This window comes from Lepus europaeus, chromosome 18 (assembly GCF_033115175.1).
Source record: "Lepus europaeus isolate LE1 chromosome 18, mLepTim1.pri, whole genome shotgun sequence".
Lineage (NCBI taxonomy): Eukaryota > Metazoa > Chordata > Mammalia > Lagomorpha > Leporidae > Lepus > Lepus europaeus.
The window spans coordinates 59,921,588-59,941,980 of record NC_084844.1 but is presented as its reverse complement, the minus strand read 5'-3'; the positions used below and the strand labels follow the sequence as shown (position 1 = coordinate 59,941,980).

The following is a 20,393-nucleotide window of genomic DNA, read 5'->3' as shown; positions in this document are numbered from 1 at the left end:
TATGAAAGAATCTTTTATTCCATTTTCCAAGCCTGAAATTATGCAGTCCACAATAAATGATGTTACCACTCTTATTTTTATTTTGAAGAATGAAACAGTAAAATAGCTTAAGATGTGAAATCAAATGAAATGTCCAAGAAACAACCTAAAATATACTATATAAACAAGACACTCAAAAATTGTACATCGTGGTGGACTAATGATGGTAATGATACCTATGGAGTGCTTATTAGGTATCAGGGAATATTTTAAATATTAAATATTAAAATATTTAAGTATTATCTAATTTAATCCATTCAACAATTCAGCAGAGTAATAGTATTCTCATTTTATAGATGGAAGAACTGACAGCCATGAGGAAATGCAGAAGTCACTCTAGAAGACTTTATTCCCAACCACCATATACACTACAGTGTATGTGGAAGTGCTAAACAAAAAATTAGTAACAAAATTAGTAACAAAAAATTAGCATTTAATTAAAAATTTTAAAAGATGCAAAATTCTTTAGATTTATAAAAATCCAAGACATGAGCTAAGCTTACCCTGCATATGTCCGCTGATACAAAGACTCTGGATCCAGACTTGCAGCATCCACAATTATTGCTTCATCAAAATTTTTCAGGATTTTAATACTGGCTTTTTTCACACTGGACTACAAGAAAAATTATAAGATTAACAGATTGTTAATGAGGAAATAAAACAGTGCTGGGTTTGTTCTTTAGTGTTTGAAGCACACAAATTTTCCCTTAACCCTATCACTACTGAGATGTTTAATGGCAATAATTCTGAAATTATAACAATAATTCTCAAATTATAACCACCAGAGGAAAGCACAGTATTAAAATGTATAAAATAAGCATTAACATGCCAACTATGTCCATTTCCTTAATGACCTATGTCCCAACAAACGTGCTGTTCTCCCAGGCATCTTCCCCCAGTGTGCAAGTACTCAGGGGTATATATCCTGGTTAATAAATGTAAAGCCCAATTTTGCAGAGTAAACATGAATGTTTTTGATTCTCAGTGAGGCAAAAAAGAAGCTAAATTACTCCTTCCAAAATGACTAGCTGAGCACAGCATGTTCCCCTCCAGCATTCTACCTCCTACTCCTCACCCCCACAAAAAGGCAAGTCAGAATTGGAATTTTCATGAAATACAGAGCTATGGGCTGACCCAGAAATTCCACTTCTAGAAATTCGATTATAGATAGTATCACCACTAATGCAAAAATGACTTAAATAAGATTATTCATTGCAGCATTATTTGAAATAGCAAAAGAGGAATAAGCTTAACATGTATAACTAAGGTATAGCTTAAATAAACAAAATAATTAAACGCAGATTATAGTACACTCTATGGCGAAAGGGGCTCTCTTTATCTGCTAAAAAGGGACATTCTCCAAGACACATATTCAAATCAAAAAGAAAGGCACCAGAATAAAGCAAAGGGAATACTTCCCAGATAACTCCATTAGGCCAATGCTACTCAGATACCCAAACCAGAAATCACAAGAAAATTACAGACCACAATCTCTTAGTGAGTATAAGTACAAGTACTATCTTATGATTATACAACATCCTCAACAAAATACTAGTAAACTGAATCCACACATCCTGAGATCAACCCAAGAATGCAAGGTTGGTTTAACATTTGAAAATCAATCAATGCAATTCATATTAACAACTCTGTAACCTATAAGATCATTTTGATTGACACAGAAAGAACATCTGACCAAACCCAACATCTTTTGTGAGTAAAAAAAAAAAAAAGAAAAAGAAAAAGAAAGAAAGAAAGTTCATTTACAAAAACTCAAACCTAGCATCATACTGAATGGTAAAACACTGAAAGCTCACCCTGTGAGGTAAGGAACAAAAAGACAAAGATACCTACTTAAGCCACTTATAGTCAACATCATACTAGAAATTCCAGCCAGAGCAATCAATCAAGGAAAGAAATAAAAGGCATCCAAAGTAGACAGGAAGAAAATTATCACTATTTGCAGATGTGAAGAGCTCCTATAGAAAATCCTGAAGAATTCACAAGAAAACTATTAGAGCTAACAAATCAAACAACAAAGTTGAGGGTACAAAATCAACAAACAAAAATCATTCCATTTCTATGCACTATCAATGAATACACTGAAAAACAAATTTTATCAATACACACATCAGAAACATCAGATATAAACATCTCAATAAAAATATCAGAAATTAAAAAAAAAACAACAGATGGGCAGGCATTTTATCTAGCAGTTATGATACTGGCTTGGATGTTTATATCCCCCTGGGTTCAAGTCTCTGCTCCACTCCCAATTCCAGTTTCCTGCTAATGCACATCTTGGGAGGCTCAAGTAGTTGGGTCCCTGACACCCACGTGGGAGACCTAGACTGAGTTTTTGGCTCTGGCTTTTGCCTGGCCCAATCCTGGCCTTTGTGAGCATTTGGGGAGTGACCCAGCCAGCAATGGGAGCTCTGCCTACCCATGTCTGTCTTCCTAACTATTGCTATCTCTCTCACATAATTTTAATTTTTCTTAAATTTAGGAATGACTGACCTAAGAAAATTCAAGACTTACCTGAAAAAAACTATAAAATATTGCTGAACAAAATTAAGGACAGAAAGAAAAACTTATACAGCATTCATGGACTAGAAGACTTAACATCTAAGATGACAAAACTCACAAAGGCAATTCAGAGTCAATGCAATAATGCAATCCTGATCAAAATGTTCAAAAAGTTCATGTGGAATCGTAAGGAACCAAGAATAGCCAAAATAATATTGGAAATGAAAAGAACAAATCAGAGGACAAACACTTCCTGATTTCAAAACTTAAAGGCAAAGCTCAATAATCAGAACAATGTGGTACTGGTGTAAAGGAGGACACACAGATCAATGGAATAGTCCAGAAATAAACCCATACATCTACAGTCAATGATTTTCAGCAAGGATGGCAATACCATTCAATGGTGGAAAAAAAAAAAAAGTTTTTCCAGTAAATGGTGATGAAACATCTGTATATTCAGAAGAAGAATGAAGTTGGATCCCTATCTTATACAATATGCAAAACCAACTCAAAATGGGCCAAAGACCTAAAACTCTTCAAGTAAATATAGAAATTTGTAAATCTTCATTATCCTAGGTTTGGCAATGATTCTTAAGACAAGACACCAAAAGCAACTGCAAAAACAGTAAAACAGACAAACTAGATTTCACTGAAAATAAAAAATTTATGCTTCAAAGGACACTAATGGGGCCGGCGCTGTGGCATAGGGGTAAAGCCACCGCCTGCAGTGCCAGCATTCCATATGGGCACCGGTTCCAGTCCTAGCTGCTTCACTTCCGATCCAGCTCTCTGCTATGGCCTGGGAAAGCAGTGGAGGATGGCCCAAGTCCTTGGGCCCCTGCACCCACATGGGAGACCCGGAAGAGGTCCTGGCTCCTGGCTTCAGATCGGCGCAGCGATGGTCGTTGCGGCCAATCGAGGAATGAAGCAGCAGGTGTTCAATTGGATCCTCTGGTCTACTCCCCAACTGGCTGCAAGGGCTGGAGCTGTGCCGATCCGAAGCCAGGAGCCAGGAGCTTCCTCTGGTTCTCCCATGTGGGTGCAGGGGCCCATCTTCTACTGCTTTCCCAGGCCATAGGAAGTGGAGCAGCTGGGTCTCAAACTGGCGCCTATATGGAATGCCGGCACTGCAGGCGGTGGCTTTACCCGCAACACCACAGCGCTGGTCCGCAGACTCAATTTTTAAAATGGGCAAAAGGTTTGAATAGACATTTCTTCAGTGAAGATATACAAGTAGCCCACAAGCATATGACAGGATACTAGTATCATTAGGCATCAGGGAAATACAAACCAAAAGGAAAAAAATGACAATCACTGGAAAAGACATACAGAAACTGGAACTCTTATTCACTGATGATGGATATATAAAATGGTACAGTTGCTGCAGAAAACAGCTTGGGGAGCTGCACTGTGGGTTAAGCTGCTGCCTGTAATGCCAGTACCCTATACTGGAGCACCAGTTCAACTCCCAGCTGCTCTGTTTCCAATCCAGCTCCCTGCTAATGCTCCTGGGAAAGTAGCAGAAGATGGCCCAAGTAGGCCCCTGCCATCCATGTTGGAGACCAGCATGTGGTTCCTGGCTTCAGCCTGGCCCAGCCCAGCCACTGTAGCTATTTGGGGAGTAAAGCAGTGCACAGAAGTCATTCAATCAATCCCTGTCTTTGTAGCTCTCCCTGTCTTACTATCGCTCTGCTTTTCAAATAAACAATCAAGCAAGCAAGCAAGCAGTCTGGCAATTCCCAAACATTTAAACAAGGAATTAACATATGACAGCATTTCCATTCTGAGGTATATACCTGTAGATGCATACTCAAACAACTTGTACATGAATATTCATAACAGCACCTTTCACATAATTAACATTGCCCATTAATGGACAGATAAACTGAATGTGACATGGAGTATTATACACCTGTAGAAATAACTGAAACCGAGGGCCGGTGTTGCAGTGCAGCATATAAAGCCACTACCTGGGATGCTGGCATCCCATGTGGGTGTCAGTTCAAGTTCTGGCTGCTCCGGGACTCTGATCCAGCTCCCTGCTAATGACTGGGTAGGCAAGAGAAGATGGCCCAACTGCTTGGGCCCCTACACCCACATGGGAGTCCTGGAAGAAGCTCTTGGCTTCTGGATTCGGTCTGGCCCAGCCCTGGCTGTTGCAGCCACTTGGGGAGTGAACTAATAGATGGAAGATTCTCTCTCTTTCTCTCTCAGTTACTCTGCCTTTTAAATAAATAAATAAATCTTTAAAGTGGAAAAAAAAAAAAAAGTTGGCTATCCACCTCACAATATATATAAATACTAACTCAAAGTTCATCATAAACATTAGTATAAAATAAAATTATAAAACATTCAGGAAAGGACATAAAGATATATCTTAATATCCTGGTACTTGGCAAAGGCTTCTTAGATGTAATATCAAAAACACAAATAATAAAAATAGATAAACTAGACTTCACTAAAACAACTTGAGGGACTAGCGTTGTGGCGTAGTGGGAAAAGCGCTGCCTGCAGTGTTGGCATCCCATATGAGCTCCACTTCTGATCCAGTTCTCTGCTATAGCCTAGGAAAGCAGTAGAATTTGGTCCAGGTGCTTGGGTCCCCGTACCCACATGGGAGACCTGGAAGAAGCTCTTAGCTCCTGGCTTTGGATCAGCGCAGCTCCAGCCATGTGGGGAGTGAACCAGCAGATGGAAGACCTCTCTCTCTCTGCCTCTCCTTCTCTCTCTGTGTAACGCTGACTTTCAAATAAATAAATAAATCTGGGAAAAAAAAAACAAAAACTAACAACTGTGTGCTTCAAAGAACTCTATCAACAGTGCAATGACAGCTCAAAGAATGAAGGAAATATTTGCAAATCATATATTTGATAAGTGACTTACATACACAATATATAAAGAACCCTGTACCTCAATAATAAACACAACCCAACATAAAAGTGGGCAAAGGATTTGAGTAAATATTCCTCCAACAATAGAAAAAAGGTCAACAAACACATGGAAACATAGTCACCATCACTAGGTGCCAGGGAAATGCAAGTAAAAAACCTCAGCAACGTAGTATTTTATACCTACTGAGATAGCTATAATCACCAAGACAAGCTCTAGTGATTGAAATGTGGAGCAAGTAGAACTTCATATACTGCTGGTGGGAACGTAAAATGATGCAGCTACACTGGAAAAGAGTCTGGCAATTCCCCAAAAAGTTAAACAAAAGTTATCACTTGACTCAGCAATTCTACTCCTGGGTATGAAATAAAAACACGGATCTACACAAAAACCTTGTACACAAACATTCACAGCATTATTACTGATAACAGCACAAAGGGGGACACCACTCATGTCCACCAACTGATAATTAAAAAAATAGTATATCCTGACAATGAGATCTTACTTGGCCATAAAGAAGAATAAAGTTCAGAAACAAGCTAAACATTGATGAACCCTGAAAACATGATTCTAAGTAAAAGAACTCAGTTAGAAAAGACCACATATGATGAGGTTCCATTTATAGAAAACATTCAGAACAGGCAAATGTATTGTCTCTATACACAAAGAGTAGATTAGCAGTTGCCTAAGGCTGAAGTGGGGGATTTGGAGTTAAAATAAATGGGGTTTCTTTTTGCAGTGGAAAAAAAGCTCAATTCTGTGAATACCCTGTAAAGCTACTGAATTCTACATTATAAATGTGAGTTACCACAATAAAGATGTACAAAAAAAGGAAACAAAAGAATAGATTGTTATGATTTCACTTATGAAAAGACAAAAGAGGCCTGTGTTGTGGTGCAGCAGGTTAAGCCACTGCCCTACAATGCTGGCATCCCATGAGTGCTGGTGTTCAGTCTTGGCTGCCCCAGTTGCTCCCCTTCCAATCCAGCTCCCTGCTAATGTGCCAGGGAAGGCAGTGGAAGATGGCCCAAGTACTTGGGCCCTATTACCCTATTAGGAGACCTGGATGGAGTTCTTCTAGGCTCCTGGTTTTGGTCTGGCCCAGCCCCAGCTGTTGAGGCCATTTGGGAAGTTAACCAGCAGATGGAAGCTAAACTAATAAATCATAAAAAAAAAAAAAAAAAAAAAAAAGAGACAAGAACATGTAATACTAATGCCATAGAGTCAGCAGAGTGCCACACTAGTCAGGGGGGAATGATGAGGAGTGGAACGGAGTCCAAGAGGGCTTCTGACACGTTGGTAATATTCTATCTTGGCCGGCCCGTGGCTCAATAGGCTAATCCTCTGCCTTGCAGTGCCAGCACACCGGGTTCTAGTCCCGGTTGGGGCGCCGGATTCTGTCCCGGTTGCCCCTCTTCCAGGCCAGCTCTCTGCTGTGGCCAGGGAGTGCAGTGGAGGATGGCCCAAGTCCTTGGGCCCTGCACCCGCATGGGAGACCAGGAGAAGCACCTGGCTCCTGCCTTCGGATCAGCACGGTGCGCCGGCCGCAGTGCATCGGCTGCAGCGGCCATTGGAGGGTGAACCAACGGCAAAAGGAAGACCTTGCTCTCAGTCTCTCTCTTTCACTGTCCACTCTGCCTGTCAAAATAAATAAATAAATAAATAAATGAATGAATTCTATCTTGATCTAAATGCTGGTAATATGAATTAATTCTGTTCATGAAAATTCTTCAAGGTACATATATAGTTAGTTATATATGCAGTTTTTTGTAGGTATATTTCAACAAAACATATTTTATTAGCACCTAGACATTTTAATTGCCTGAATAAAAACAAGACATTCTAGCTCATATCAGAAAACAAAATGGCAACTACACTAAGCAGGCTACTGCCCATGGCAGTTTAACAGAAAGAAAGGGTACTCAGGAGAGCTCTGTTGATGGCCAATAGGACTATCTGATAAACTAAGACAATTTATCCAAAGCTCAGTATCAAAAAATCCAATGTGCTATTTGTCAACAGTAATTAGAATATTATGTTCTATTATAAAAAGCTTATCATGAAGTATACTCAATGGGGAATATTTCAAGCTGTGGCATTTACTGTGTGACTTTAATAAAATCAGCTAACTTGTGAATGTATCCTTAGATCTCCTGACTTGGGGATATACTAATTCTATGATTTTGGTGGAACTGGGTAAGGTTTGATATATGAAAGCATTCCCTCAAAAACAAAAATAAAAAGCAACCCACAAAATAAACCCAAAAGGTCTTGAAATACAGTATCAAGAAACCTAAGAGATCCACTCAATTACCCCATAAAAACAGCATCCTAAATTTTATCATTAAAATTTCTCCAGAGGCCACAAATGTATTTCATATTATTTCATTATTAAGACAGTCACAGTGTCAAGCAGAAACATGGCCTAAAAAAATACTATGACATCTTACAATACAGCATACCATCAACCGCCACGATACTATGGTTGGAATGTACAAGTACAGTAATTTTCTTTTTTAATTCTATAATTTAAAAAGAAAACAGCAACTGTTACTGGTGTTCAGAAGAGGATTTGTATCCCTTTCTTCTAAGAACAGATGTATATCAACCAATACCTGAGAAGTGGAGCTGTCAGAACCACCTGGGTGAGACTCATCAGAAGGGCCTGCAGGGCCATGAGCAGTTGGTGGAACATTCCCTCCCAGAAATTCATCTCCTCGAACTGAGTGAATGAGATCATTCAAATATTTGTAATAAAGATTGCTAGACAAAAAGCCAGGCAAAAAGACCTGAAAGACAGGAAAACCATTGTTTTAAAGTTGAAATCGAATGTAACTAAAACTTTAAATAAACTTTACCTATACCTCACTAGTTAACACAAACGTTTTACTTCTCATTATATTCCATTATCCCTTTGCACATAGTTTGCACTGTAACTAAAATTACTCTGTACCACTTTGTTGCATTCCCTATCCCCCTAAAAAATTACTTCTCATGAAACTATTACATAGACTTGCTAATGATACTTCCCAGTGAGCAAAGGCAGGTGTTTGGTACAGGAGCTAGGATGCCTGCATCCCATACTGGAGAAGATGGTTCATGTCCAGGCTCCTCCACTTCTAATCCAGTTTCCTGTTAATGTGCACCCTGAGAGGTGGCATACAATCCCTGCAACCCACGTGGGAGGCCCAGATGAGTTCAAGACTCCTAGCTTTGGCTTAGCCCAGCCCTGGCTGTCATAGGGAATAAAGCAGCAGATGGAAGCTCCCTCTCTTTCTCCCTCTCTGTCATAATTTCAAATAACATGAAAATAATTAAGTAAAAATTTAATAAATGGTGAGCAGAAATTGTTTCACAGTGTATACAATCTGAAAACAGATTTTTCTTGCTTTTTTTTTGTGCATATGTTGGTTTTTATCTTTGAACTGAATTTAAGATAAATTAAAAGGATTATGATTGCTGATATTAAAATTCCATTTTAAGATGTATTAATTTTGTTTGACAGACAGAGTGAGAGAGATTCCATCCATTGGTTCACTTTCCAAATGGCTGCAAAAGCCAGGAATAGGCCAAATCCAGGAACTTCATCCAGGTCTCTCATGTGAGTGGCAGGGGCCCAAGCACTTCAGCTGTCATCCACTGCCTCTCAGATAGCTTCATTAGCAGGAAGCTGGGTCAGACTAACTTTGGTATATATGGCCATTTACTTTTCAAAATAATTTTACCTATTTGTATCACAAGCAATTTATCAAAGTATCCATTTCTACACAGGCTTTCCAAAATTAGATTGTATTTTAATTATTGTTAAATAAATGCCTAATGGCACACAGATGTTTCAATTTTTATTTAATAAGTATTAATGATGTTGAATAAATTCCCATGTTCATTACATACATTTCCTATTACGAACTGTTTTCCCATCACAGCAGTTAGCACAACTGGAAGTATTTTTGTCTGTATTTAGTATGTGCCTTCATTTATAGACTACGCTCCAGAAACATAGAAACTATATTTTTTCCTCTTTATCACTGTTAACAACCAAAAGTAGCATAGAAAAAATTAAAAGTATGTGTTGAATAAATCATTCATGTCTTTTTCCCATGTATCAACCATGGTCTTGACCGGTTGTTTGTTTTTTTTAAGATTTATTTATCTGAAAGGCAGAATGACAGAGAACTTCCTCCTTCTGGATCATTCTCCAAATGCCCACAAAGTGTAGGCCAGGCCAGGCTAATACTGAGAGCCAAGAACTCCATCTCGGTCTCCCACACGGGTGGTAAGAACATCACTGTGAACTATTCCTATTCTGATGTGTTTTATTACTCAGAAAATTAAAAGTCCAGATGTAGATCTGGCCTTTTCCTTTAAAATTAGAAAAAAATTTTAACTTTAATAATAAAAAATACTATCCCTGGGTAATAGCTGATAGACATGCTATTTACTACTAGCTTTTCAATGATTTGATTTTTATATAGAACTTTTTATTCCTAAAACTCCATTTCTATGTATGGTATCATGTAACAATGCTTACTTAAATTTTTCCACCTGGATACACATGACATATATAAGCAACATGACCTCAAGGGTTTGTTTTGGCTCCGTAAAATTCCTGGTTACATCTACTCTAGTTCATTAGAAGAACAAACTATTCACAAATTTCAATAATATTTGGGTAATTCCTAAATTACCTTTCCCCTATACTGCTGATAATTTTAAATGATATAATAATAATAATAATAGCAGTAGTAGACCAAATTTTTTTTCTTTTCAGAGATAGAGAGACAGGGAGCTCCCATCCACTGGTACACTCCCCATGTGCCTGCAATGGGCTGGCGTCTAAAGCTGGGAGGATCAGGGCCAAAGCTGGGAGCCTGGAACTGAATCCAGGTCTCTGATATGGTGGCAGGGATCCAACTACTTGAGCCATCACCTGCTGACTCTCAGAGTCCACATTAGCTGGAAGCTGGAGTCAGAAGTCAGAGTTGGGTATCGAACCCAGATACTTTGATATGGGATGCAGGCATCTTAACTGCTAGACCAAATACCTGCCCCAGCTAACATTATTTAATATTTACTATGTAAGGCACTATGTTAATAAGCATTTCATTTATGAAGTCATTTAAACTCTCAAAATAACTTTTGAGAGGGGTGGGCATTTAGCCTAACAGTTATACTGGTTAAGATGCCCATGTTGGGGCTGGCGCTGTGCACAGTAGGTTAAAGCCCCAGCCTGCAGTGCCAGCATCCCATATACTGCCAGTTAGGGTCCTGGCTGCTCCACTTCTGACCCAGCCCCCTGCTGAGGTGCCTGGGAAAGCAGCAGAGGATGGCCCAAGTCTTTGGGCCCCTGCACCCACATGGCAGACCCAGAAGAAGCTCCTGGCTCCTGGCTTTGGATCAGCTTAGTTCCAGTCATTGAGGTCTTTTGGGGAGCGAACCAGCTGATGGAAGACCTCTCTGTCTCTGTCTCTATCTGTGAATCTATAAATCTTAAAAAAAAAAAAAAAAAAGAGAGAGAGAGAGAGAGAAGAAAAGGAAAGGAAAGGAAAGAAAAAGAAAAAAAAAAGACATCCATGTCCTAAATGAAGAGTGCCTGGGTTTGATAACTAGCTCTGGCTCCTGTAATGCAGACCCTTTGAGGTAGTGGTGATGGCTCCAGTACATATGTGCCTGTCACCAACAAGTGAAATCTGGATTTCATTCCTGGATCATGGTTTTGACTTGGCCCAGTCCTAGTTGTTGTGGGCCTCTGCAAAGTGAACCAGCAGATGGGAGCACTCTCTATATATCCATCTCTCTCTTTAATAAAAATGATAAATAAATAATGAATAATTTTGAGGTAAGTAGCCATATTATCTTTATTTTACAGATGAGGAAAACTGCATTCACTACTGAATTTAGTAGCCAGAGGTCACTGAACCCACAAAGTTAAGATTAATACACAGCAATTCAGACCCAAAGCTCTGCTTTAAGCACCATGCTGCACTGCTTCAACTTCCCATTGTCCTGGCAGGTGTGGTTTTCGCCATGCTATATATTCTGAGTTCCATCAGTAAAAGCTGCTATAGTTTAATACTTTCGAAGTTCTTGGTTACCTTCTCCATGGTCGTCCAGGCCTGACGTAATGGAGTTGTGAAACAGTTTGGGAGCGGTCCACCTTCTCTGCAGATGTTGGATTCAATTTCTAACCGGACAACATCATCAAAGCCAAGAGGATGTGTGGCTTGGAGGGAGAAGTACCTATGGCAGATAGACAACCAAAGTAAAACCAAATTCCACAGCCGAGTAAAAGCAATTTTTGGCACTTAGAGAATCTAACATGTGGCACCTTGATTCAGCCTGCAGACCCAGAACCATAGAGCAGGGCGACAACAGCCCTGCTATCACCTTTATTCATTCCCACTTCCCCAAAAATATCTGCGTCAACTTGTTTCCTTCTTCTCTTTTTCCAATCATCCTCACTCTTGCCCAGACAACTCTACTGGTTTTTAAGAGCTGGAAGGGTCAAGTTACAACTTAGGTAAAGAAACCAATCAATCACATATTGAATGGACACTTATTCTCTGTTCAGTACTTGGAAGACAGAAATGAAGTTACAAGAAAGTAAGACATGGCCATTCCTCCTGAAAAGAGGACAGAAAAGATCAATGTGTAGGCTACAGTGAAAACATACCATCATAACTATGAGGCACAGGCAATGAATGTGAAGAAATTCAAAATGAAATGGCACTGAGGAAAAAGTGCCCGGATGTGGTATATTCAGAGAGAATAGGAGCTGCTAAGGACGTAGTGTGGAAAGGAAAAGGAGTAATGAATGGCAGTTGTTCAAAGATTTCTACCTCGATGGGATATAATATAGCTAGTATTTTGGAAAGCTTCAGAGGAACACAAAAGAAGCATTAAAGGAAGAAAAAAATATGCTTTCATCTCCTCGCTATGACAGAAACTTATGGGTGATTGTAATGATGCTTATACAAAATATAAAAACAAGCAGGGATTTTTAAGGTCAAATGTGGCACAACAAACTTGTAAAAATGCCAGTGCTAGTGGGATACCTATCGTAATCTTCATTTATAAATGGATCTCAAAGTGAAAATGAGATTCTGTGGGAAAATAAGGTCTCTGCTCACACTCTGTGTGGTGAGTGAGCTCCAGCCAGGATCTTACTAGTGCCATTATTCTATTCCAGCATAAAGGATATTCTTTAAAAAAAAAAAAAAGATTTATTTATTTGAAAGAGATATAGAGGGAGAAACAGAGTTCGGAAAAAGAGAGAGAGGGAGAGAGGGAAGGACAGCAGTGTGGGGGGTCTTCCATCTGCTGGTTCACTCCTCAAATGAATCTGGGCCATCCTCTGCCACTTTCCCAGGCACATTAGCAGAGAGCTGGATACGAAGTGGAGCAGCCGGGACTCAAACAGGCACTCATATGGGATGCCGGCACTGTGGACTAGGGCTTTAACCCACTGCGCCACAGCACTGCCCCAAAACTCTTCTTTGAAAATCAGCATTTTGATAACAAAAAGTGAGTCTCCCATGTTGCAAGTAAGTTGGAAAACACTGCTTCACAATTTCAATTTTTAGGCACCCCACATTAAATTTCTAAATGCTATTTTAATAGCCATAAAATAATGTTTCTTGTATAATACCTTCTACAGATATGTTACAGTAAACACTGGACAAAACATTAAAAATTGCATTTCAGTCTAAGTTCTGCCACTAATGCCGCGTGACTTTGAGAAAATCACCACCTTCCCGGGCCTTACTTTCCTTATCTACAAGACAGGAGAATCAGACTAGATCCCTAATCTGGCTATTCATCAGAATTTTCTGGCATGTCTTACAAAAATAGATTCCTGGGTCACATCTCAAGCCTGCTGACTCAGAGTCTCTTAGGGGAGAACTGGGAGACTATTTTTAACCAGCTTGCAGGTGAGTCTCATGCAGACCACACGTGAGCCTGCACACCTCCATGCTCAAGAACCACTGGCCTAGATGCTCTTACCTCCCTTCTGATAGACTCTAACAAATCAAGGGCTTTTCTCTATCACCAAGTTACCACCTTAGCACTCATTTGTAGCTACAAGTAACACATTACTTCTCTTTACAGAGTTGAAGAAGTTAAATGAAAGGAACACCAGGTGTTAAGAGAACTGACCACAGTCTGTTCACTTATCTGACCAGATGTTTTCAATTCTGTTTACTGTGAGATTTTTCCAATCTCTCATTTTCAGTTAAAACTAATGAAAAACTGTTACTCCGTTAGTAAGATGGCTGAGCAGATTTGCAACAGAGATACCATACACAGATGTTCAAGTGCCTTTATAATTAATTCCAATTAGTTTCACCTTCCTTACCCCTCTGTTAATCCAAACTCAACCTGCTTCAAAGTGCCACATTTCTCCAAGGATTTGTGACTTTGCTTGTTTCAGTGCCTTTGCCAAGATGTTCTTTCTTGCCTTCTCTGGTTAGCAAAATTCCATTCATTCTTGAGGATCCGAATCAAACTTTTCTTCTGCAAAACCTTCTCTGAGCACCACATATCATCAGCCTATCTTCCACACATAAACCCAAGAGAAACTTCTGTTCTAGGACACGCTGCCCCCAAAAGCTTTAAACGCACCACTTGCACAGTTTTTATGCTGCCCCCACGAGCTCCTGGATGGCAGGGACTGAGTTTACTCACTTTTATTTCCATACATATACCAAATGCTCAATAAACATCTGCTGGATGCTAAAGCCATCTACCTATAAAATGAGACTCACTTGTCATATAAAATCATGGCATCATTCTGTGCCTCCTGTCCATCATACTGGCCCTTTTTGGCAGCAAGCTGAGACTGGAAGTTATCTGCTGCCAACCAGAACTGTAAGATATTCACTGCATCTTCTTTTTCCATGTACTAGGAAGAAAAAACATAAAAGGGAAATCAAGGTTAGAAACAGATTTCTCTCACCATCTCCAATCTATAAGCCCTAAGTATTAAAATGCAGTACATAAGCAAAAAACAGAAAGATCTACTTCTTCAGTTATTGCTAGTTAGCAATGTACAGGCATTAGAGATTGAAAAGTAAAAAAAAATTGTTTTAAGGAAGAAACAACTCCCCTCCCTCCTACCTCAAATTAGCAAAAATTAACCACCACACACGTGGAGGCAAACTTTAGTGAACTGGACTAAAAATTAAATTGGATCAGCAGTTCCTCACAGGCAAACATACAAAGGATAGACTAACCAAATCAAACCTTTCAAACCTGATTGTTTCTATCAAGCCATAAGGACATTCGCCTGAACAAATGCTGATTAGACTTTTGGCAAAGAAAAGGGAGTGAAGATGACAAATCAACTGAGTAACAGTGTTTTTTGTGAAGAGGCAGAACACAAGTGTCTAAGTAACTGCCTTGAGAGATTAGTAATCCTCCTCACTGCTACTTACTAGTCGTTTGTTTTTTAACAAAAGAACTTCATTTGCTGAAACCTAACACATACCATTACACTCAACTGTGCCTCAAAGAGATGAACATCTTTACTGGTTGTGGCAAATGCTTCACTGAAGCAATCCTATCGAGCAGCTGAGGTGAAAACCATGAGAGCAGGGGAAACTGTACTACCTTTCTGTCTTATAAAGTCTAGTCTGCAATTATCTGTGGACTGCAATCAAAAGTGTCAAACTCTGTGGTTTTTAAAATAGCTCCCAATAATTAAGACATGTGGACTCTCTTATAAGAAGTTTAACTGGGTTTTTCAAAATCAGAGTTATAGTAACTTTTCATCTGACTAATATGCCATTAAAGTACTCTTCACATTAGATACAACTTAAAACAATAATAAATCTCTTTGGAAACAATTTGTCTCTTCTATGTTATTTTCTATAAACAGGCCCCCAGCATTTAGGGTTTAGCAGCTGGAATGCTCTAACACAGTGTGAAAGGAAAAGTATAATTTACCTCAGAGAAATAAAAGAGGGCTGACTCACAGAAGAGGATGTCAGCCAGGTAAACAGTTCCACTGGTCAGCACTTCAATCTGGTATTTACAGAAATGGTGACTTCGCAGAAACTCACTAAAGTGCCTGCACATGGACAAAAACGGAGAATTTGAGGCAATGACCAAGGAAAGAGCTTCACTGGGGAAACCAGACTCTTTCCATACTGTCCCTACTGTATCTTAAAAGCCTAGGTCAAGGCTACACCTCACTTCCTATGATGTCATTTCTGATTTCTTTACCTGTAAGTAATCTCTCCCACCTCTGACTTTGTAAGCTCCCCCGATATTTAACACATGCTACCTCGTATTACAGTAACCAAAGAGCATGTCCTATTTCTGTTATTAGGCTGTAACTTCCTTTAAGTACTATACCATATCTTACATAAAGCATACTTTTAATAAGTATGAAATGAAAGAATGAATACAGAAAATTTTTTTCAAGGGCATGCAGCAGTCATCAATCTAAAAACACTTTGAAGGCAGTGTCAATAAGTCTAAAGCTTAAAGCATGAACTAACAAAGTAAGCTATCCATCTGAAGACATGCATTATTTGATAGTCTCAATCACCTTGAAATGACTTCAAAACTAAAAACAAATTATTTTAACTTAGGAAATATGACATTAAAAATTAAAATCATTTATATTTCAAACAAACTATTAACTATGATAGTTTTAGTTGATATGTTCCTGCTTATGATTCTGTAAAATATCCAAAATACTTAAATATTCAAAGATATTTTGTTTTTAGTTGAGTGAAGTCCATTTCTAATGCCAAACTCAACTTCCCAAGAATGCAAACGTGAAAATATGAAACTCACTTACTCTTGCTCCATTGCACTGAAGACTATGGACTGTGCCAAAATGAAACAGTTGGGATCGACTTGTCCATCTTCCCCACAAATCTTTGCTGTTAAAAAAAAATACATAAATCTAAAAATTTAAATGATACACATTTGTGAATCCAACTAGGAAATAACAAAAGAGTGTATAAATGAAGGTTTTAAATAAAACTAAATGAAAATACAGGTAACAATGCGAGACAGAAAAAGTTTCTTTGAAGCACATGTGCAAAAGCAAAAATAAAAAAGTTTTAGTAGTATAAGATTTCTATACAATACACAACAAACAAAATAAAAGGCAAACAAAAACTTGCAGCATGTGTGACAGTCAAAAGATTTACTATCACTGCCAGCATTGTGGCACAGCAGTTAAGCCGCCACCAGAAACACCAGCAGATGCTCCACTTCTGATCCAGCTCCCTGTTAATGCACCTGGGAAAGCAGAAGAAATGGTCCAAGTACTTGGGCCCCTGCTACCCACATGGGACACCTGGATGGTGTTCCAGGTTGGATGAAGCTTCATCCTGGCTGAGCTCCAGCCGTTGAGATCATTTGGGGAGTGAACCAACAGATGGAAGATCTGTCTCTTCCTCTAACTCAGCCTTTCAAATAAATACATAAATTTAAAAAAAAATATTACTACCATTAATTTATATTACTACCATTAATTTATCAAGAGCTCTCACAAATAAATGTCAATAAAGAAAAATGAGCAAAGAACATGACAGACAACTCACAAAAGAACAAACAAAATAGACAATGTGAAAAAATTATCAGAGTAAGGAGTTTCTATACCTTTTGTCTAATAAATCAGCATAGATTTTTTTAACAATACACATGTTCAATTGTTTAATAATATACAGGTTTGAGCATGGGCATGGGAAAACTGACACTACTATTAGTGGGAGTTTAAACTGATAGATCCTTTTCTGGAGGCAATCTGGCTCTTTAGAGAATAAGCTAAAAATGAACATACTACTCTGGGCTGCAATTCTATCTCTAAGTTTGTAACCTAAAGATTTATGGATTTGTGAAAATATTTATATGTAAAAAATTCATCAAAATGTTATTGGTAGAACAATTACATAGCATATGCTAAAGCAAGGAACTGCCTAAATCAATATGCTGTTGCCACTTAGCTAGTGGTTGAACAGCTGGCAAAAAAACAAAAACAAACCTCACTACCAGGATGGCTAGTCTCACTTTGCGTTTGTGACCTTAGTGGGACCCTAACCAAAAGCCAAGGATCACATATAGTTTCCTGGCCTGGTTATTGTCTCACTCTAATAAACAATATATAGCTGTGATACTGTGAAATACGTATTTCATCTTCTGTCCAGTTCCCTAACATACAGTTCCCAAAATTCTTTGAATCTCTAGAGTAACGGGAGTATCTTTTGCATACTAATGAAATGACTGGAGGCTGGGAGCCCCTTGAGAGCTTCAAGATAGACACTGGTCACCAGGAAGACCAAGGCAGAATTAGAAGGTTGGGAAGCTCAGCCACATCCTCCAGCCTCTGGAGAGGGAAGAGGGACTGAAGGCTAAGCTGATCATCAATGGCCAACGATGTAATCAACTGTGTTAACATAATGAAAGACCCATAAAGCCCTAAAAAATAGCTGAACATGGTAAGTTTTTGGAGGGTAGTGTGTCTGGAGATTCCATGCCCCTTCTTCTATGTGTTACCCTATGCATCTCTTCTATTTCACTGTATTCATTTGTATCCTTGATAATACCCTTTATAATAAATGTTCAGTGAAGTGTTTCCCCGAGTTCTGTAGCCACTCTGGCAAATCAATTGAACCCAAGCTGGGAGTTGTGGACATCCTGATTCACAGCCAATCAGTCAGAAGTTCAGGCCATAGTCCATGCTTGGGACTGGCCATGTGGAGTGTAGACCTGAGCCCTCAGTCTATGAGATCTGTTTTGTTTTTTGTTTTTTGTTTTGACAGGCAGAGTAGACAGTGAGAGAGAGAGAGACAGAGAGAAAGGTCTTCCTTTGCCGTTGGTTCACCCTCCAATGGCCGCCACGGCTGGCGCACCGTGCTGATCCGAAGGCAGGAGCCAGGTGCTTCTCCTGGTCTCCCATGGGGTGCAGGGCCCAAGCACTTGGGTCATCCTCCACTGCACTCCCAGGCCATAGCAGAGAGCTGGCCTGGAAGAGGGGCAACCGGGACAGAATCCGGCACCCCAACCGGGACTAGAACCCAGTGTGCCGGCGCCGCAAGGCGGAGGATTAGCCTGTTGAGCCACGGCGCCAGCCCAGTCTATGAGATCTGACACTGTTTCAGGAAGATGGTGTTAGAATGGGACAATTAGAAAACATCCCAACTCATATCCTATAGAGAAGCAAGGGAGGGGGAAGAGGAGGAGGAGGGAAGAGTTCCTATATGTTGGTTCACTCCCCAAATGCCCACAGTCGCCAGGGCTAGAGTCAGAATTGCAACCCAAATCTCCCATGTGGGTAGCAGGAACCCAACTATTTGAACCATCACTGCTGCCTTTCAGGGTCTGTGCTGGTGGGAACCTGGAGCCAAGAGCTGGATCTAGGTAGCAAACCTAGTCACTCCAATGTGTGATGCAGGCATCTTTTTTTTTTTTTTTTTTTTTGGACAGGCAGAGTGGACAGTGAGAGAGAGAGAGAGAAAGAGAGAGACAGAGAGAGAGAGAGACAGAGAAAGGTCTTCCTTTGCCGTTGGTTCACCCTCCAATGGCCGCCGCGGCTGGTGCGCGGCGGCCGGTGCACCACGCTGATCCGATGGCAGGAGCCAGGTGCTTCTCCTGGTCTCCCATGGGGTGCAGGGCCCAAGCACTTGGGCCATCCCCCACTGCACTCCCTGGCCACAGCAGATAGCTGGGCTGGAAGAGGGGCAACCAGGATAGAATCCGGCACCCCGACCGGGACTAGAACCCGGTGTGCCGGCGCCGCAAGGCGGAGGATTAGCCTAGTGAGCCACGGCGCCGGCCCGATGCAGGCATCTTAACCACTAGGCTAAGCATCTATTCCTGTTTAACATTTTTTTTTTTAAGATTTATTTATTTTATTTGAAAGTCAGAGTTACACAGAGAGAGGAGAGGCACAGAGAGAGAGAGAGAGGTCTTCCATCCGATGGTCCACTCCCCAGATGGCTGTACGGCCGGATCTGCGCCAATCCGAAGCCAGGAGCCAGGAGCTTGTTCTGGGTCTCCTACATTTAACATCTTTGATCACTCTGTCCCAGAAATCCCCCGCCCCGACTTCCAGAAAAAACTACTTTTTTGAAATACAGCTGATGTAAGATAAGATACACAGTGGCTCTTCCTGTTAAGTCTTTGCCAGTGCTTCCTCATCTGCGAACTTCTAAATGCTGCAGGACTCTGTCCTTGGGCCTCTTTTCCCTCATTACACTCATTCCTGAGGTAATGGCTCTAAACCCACCTCCATGCTGATGACTCCCAAGTATTTATCACCAATGTGAACCTCTGTCATCAACTCCTAATGCAGACGTCCAATCGCCTACTTCACATCACCATCTGGACATCCAAAACCAAACTCCTGATTTCCCTATAAACAACTGCTCCCACAGTCTTCCTCAACTAATAAATGGAACTCCACCACTCTAGGCATGTGTGTGTGCACGCACGCGTGCGCGTGTGTGTGTAATGGAGTCATGCTTGGCAGCTTTTTCTAACCTCTCATACCCACTCACTTATAAACCATCCACAAATTCTATCAACTGCTCCTTCAAAGCATTTAAAAACACTACTACTTCAAGGACTTATGAAAGATAGAGGTGGTAGTAGAAGCAGAGTTTCTGTATTTCTGGATCCCCATGTAAAAGCAGAATAATTAGATAGCAAGACAAAATCCCATTAGTAGCATTTACAACTAAAGAAGCAGGCTGCATATACAGTAATAGCTAAAGAAGCTCATGTGAACAAAATTCATTTGAAGAAAAGCTCTTTTAAAAAATTCTAAATGCAAGAGGGGACAAATAAAGGCAGAATTCAGGACAATGTTCAAAGTGGAAAAGTAAGTTGTCTGAAGCCATATAGGTAATTAATATTCTAAAATGCATACTAATAGACTCCAGGATGGAAACCCCCATCCCTTGATCATTGTTACTCACTTGATC

At 40.0% G+C, this 20,393-nt stretch overlaps 1 protein-coding gene across 2 annotated transcripts in view; it reads right to left on the bottom strand.

Moving 5' to 3' along the window:
- Positions 1 to 20,393, bottom strand: part of AKAP10 (A-kinase anchoring protein 10) — an 85,974-nt gene that overhangs the window by 25,136 nt on the left and 40,445 nt on the right. For both annotated transcript variants that reach the window (XM_062215400.1, XM_062215398.1), the window contains 6 exons: positions 16,259 to 16,343; positions 15,397 to 15,520; positions 14,217 to 14,353; positions 11,547 to 11,691; positions 8,067 to 8,240; positions 543 to 652 (listed from right to left, as the gene is read on the bottom strand). In XM_062215400.1, coding sequence (XP_062071384.1) covers positions 543 to 652; positions 8,067 to 8,240; positions 11,547 to 11,691; positions 14,217 to 14,353; positions 15,397 to 15,520; positions 16,259 to 16,343 — 775 coding nt within the window. The remainder of the gene's footprint in view (positions 1 to 542; positions 653 to 8,066; positions 8,241 to 11,546; positions 11,692 to 14,216; positions 14,354 to 15,396; positions 15,521 to 16,258; positions 16,344 to 20,393) is intronic.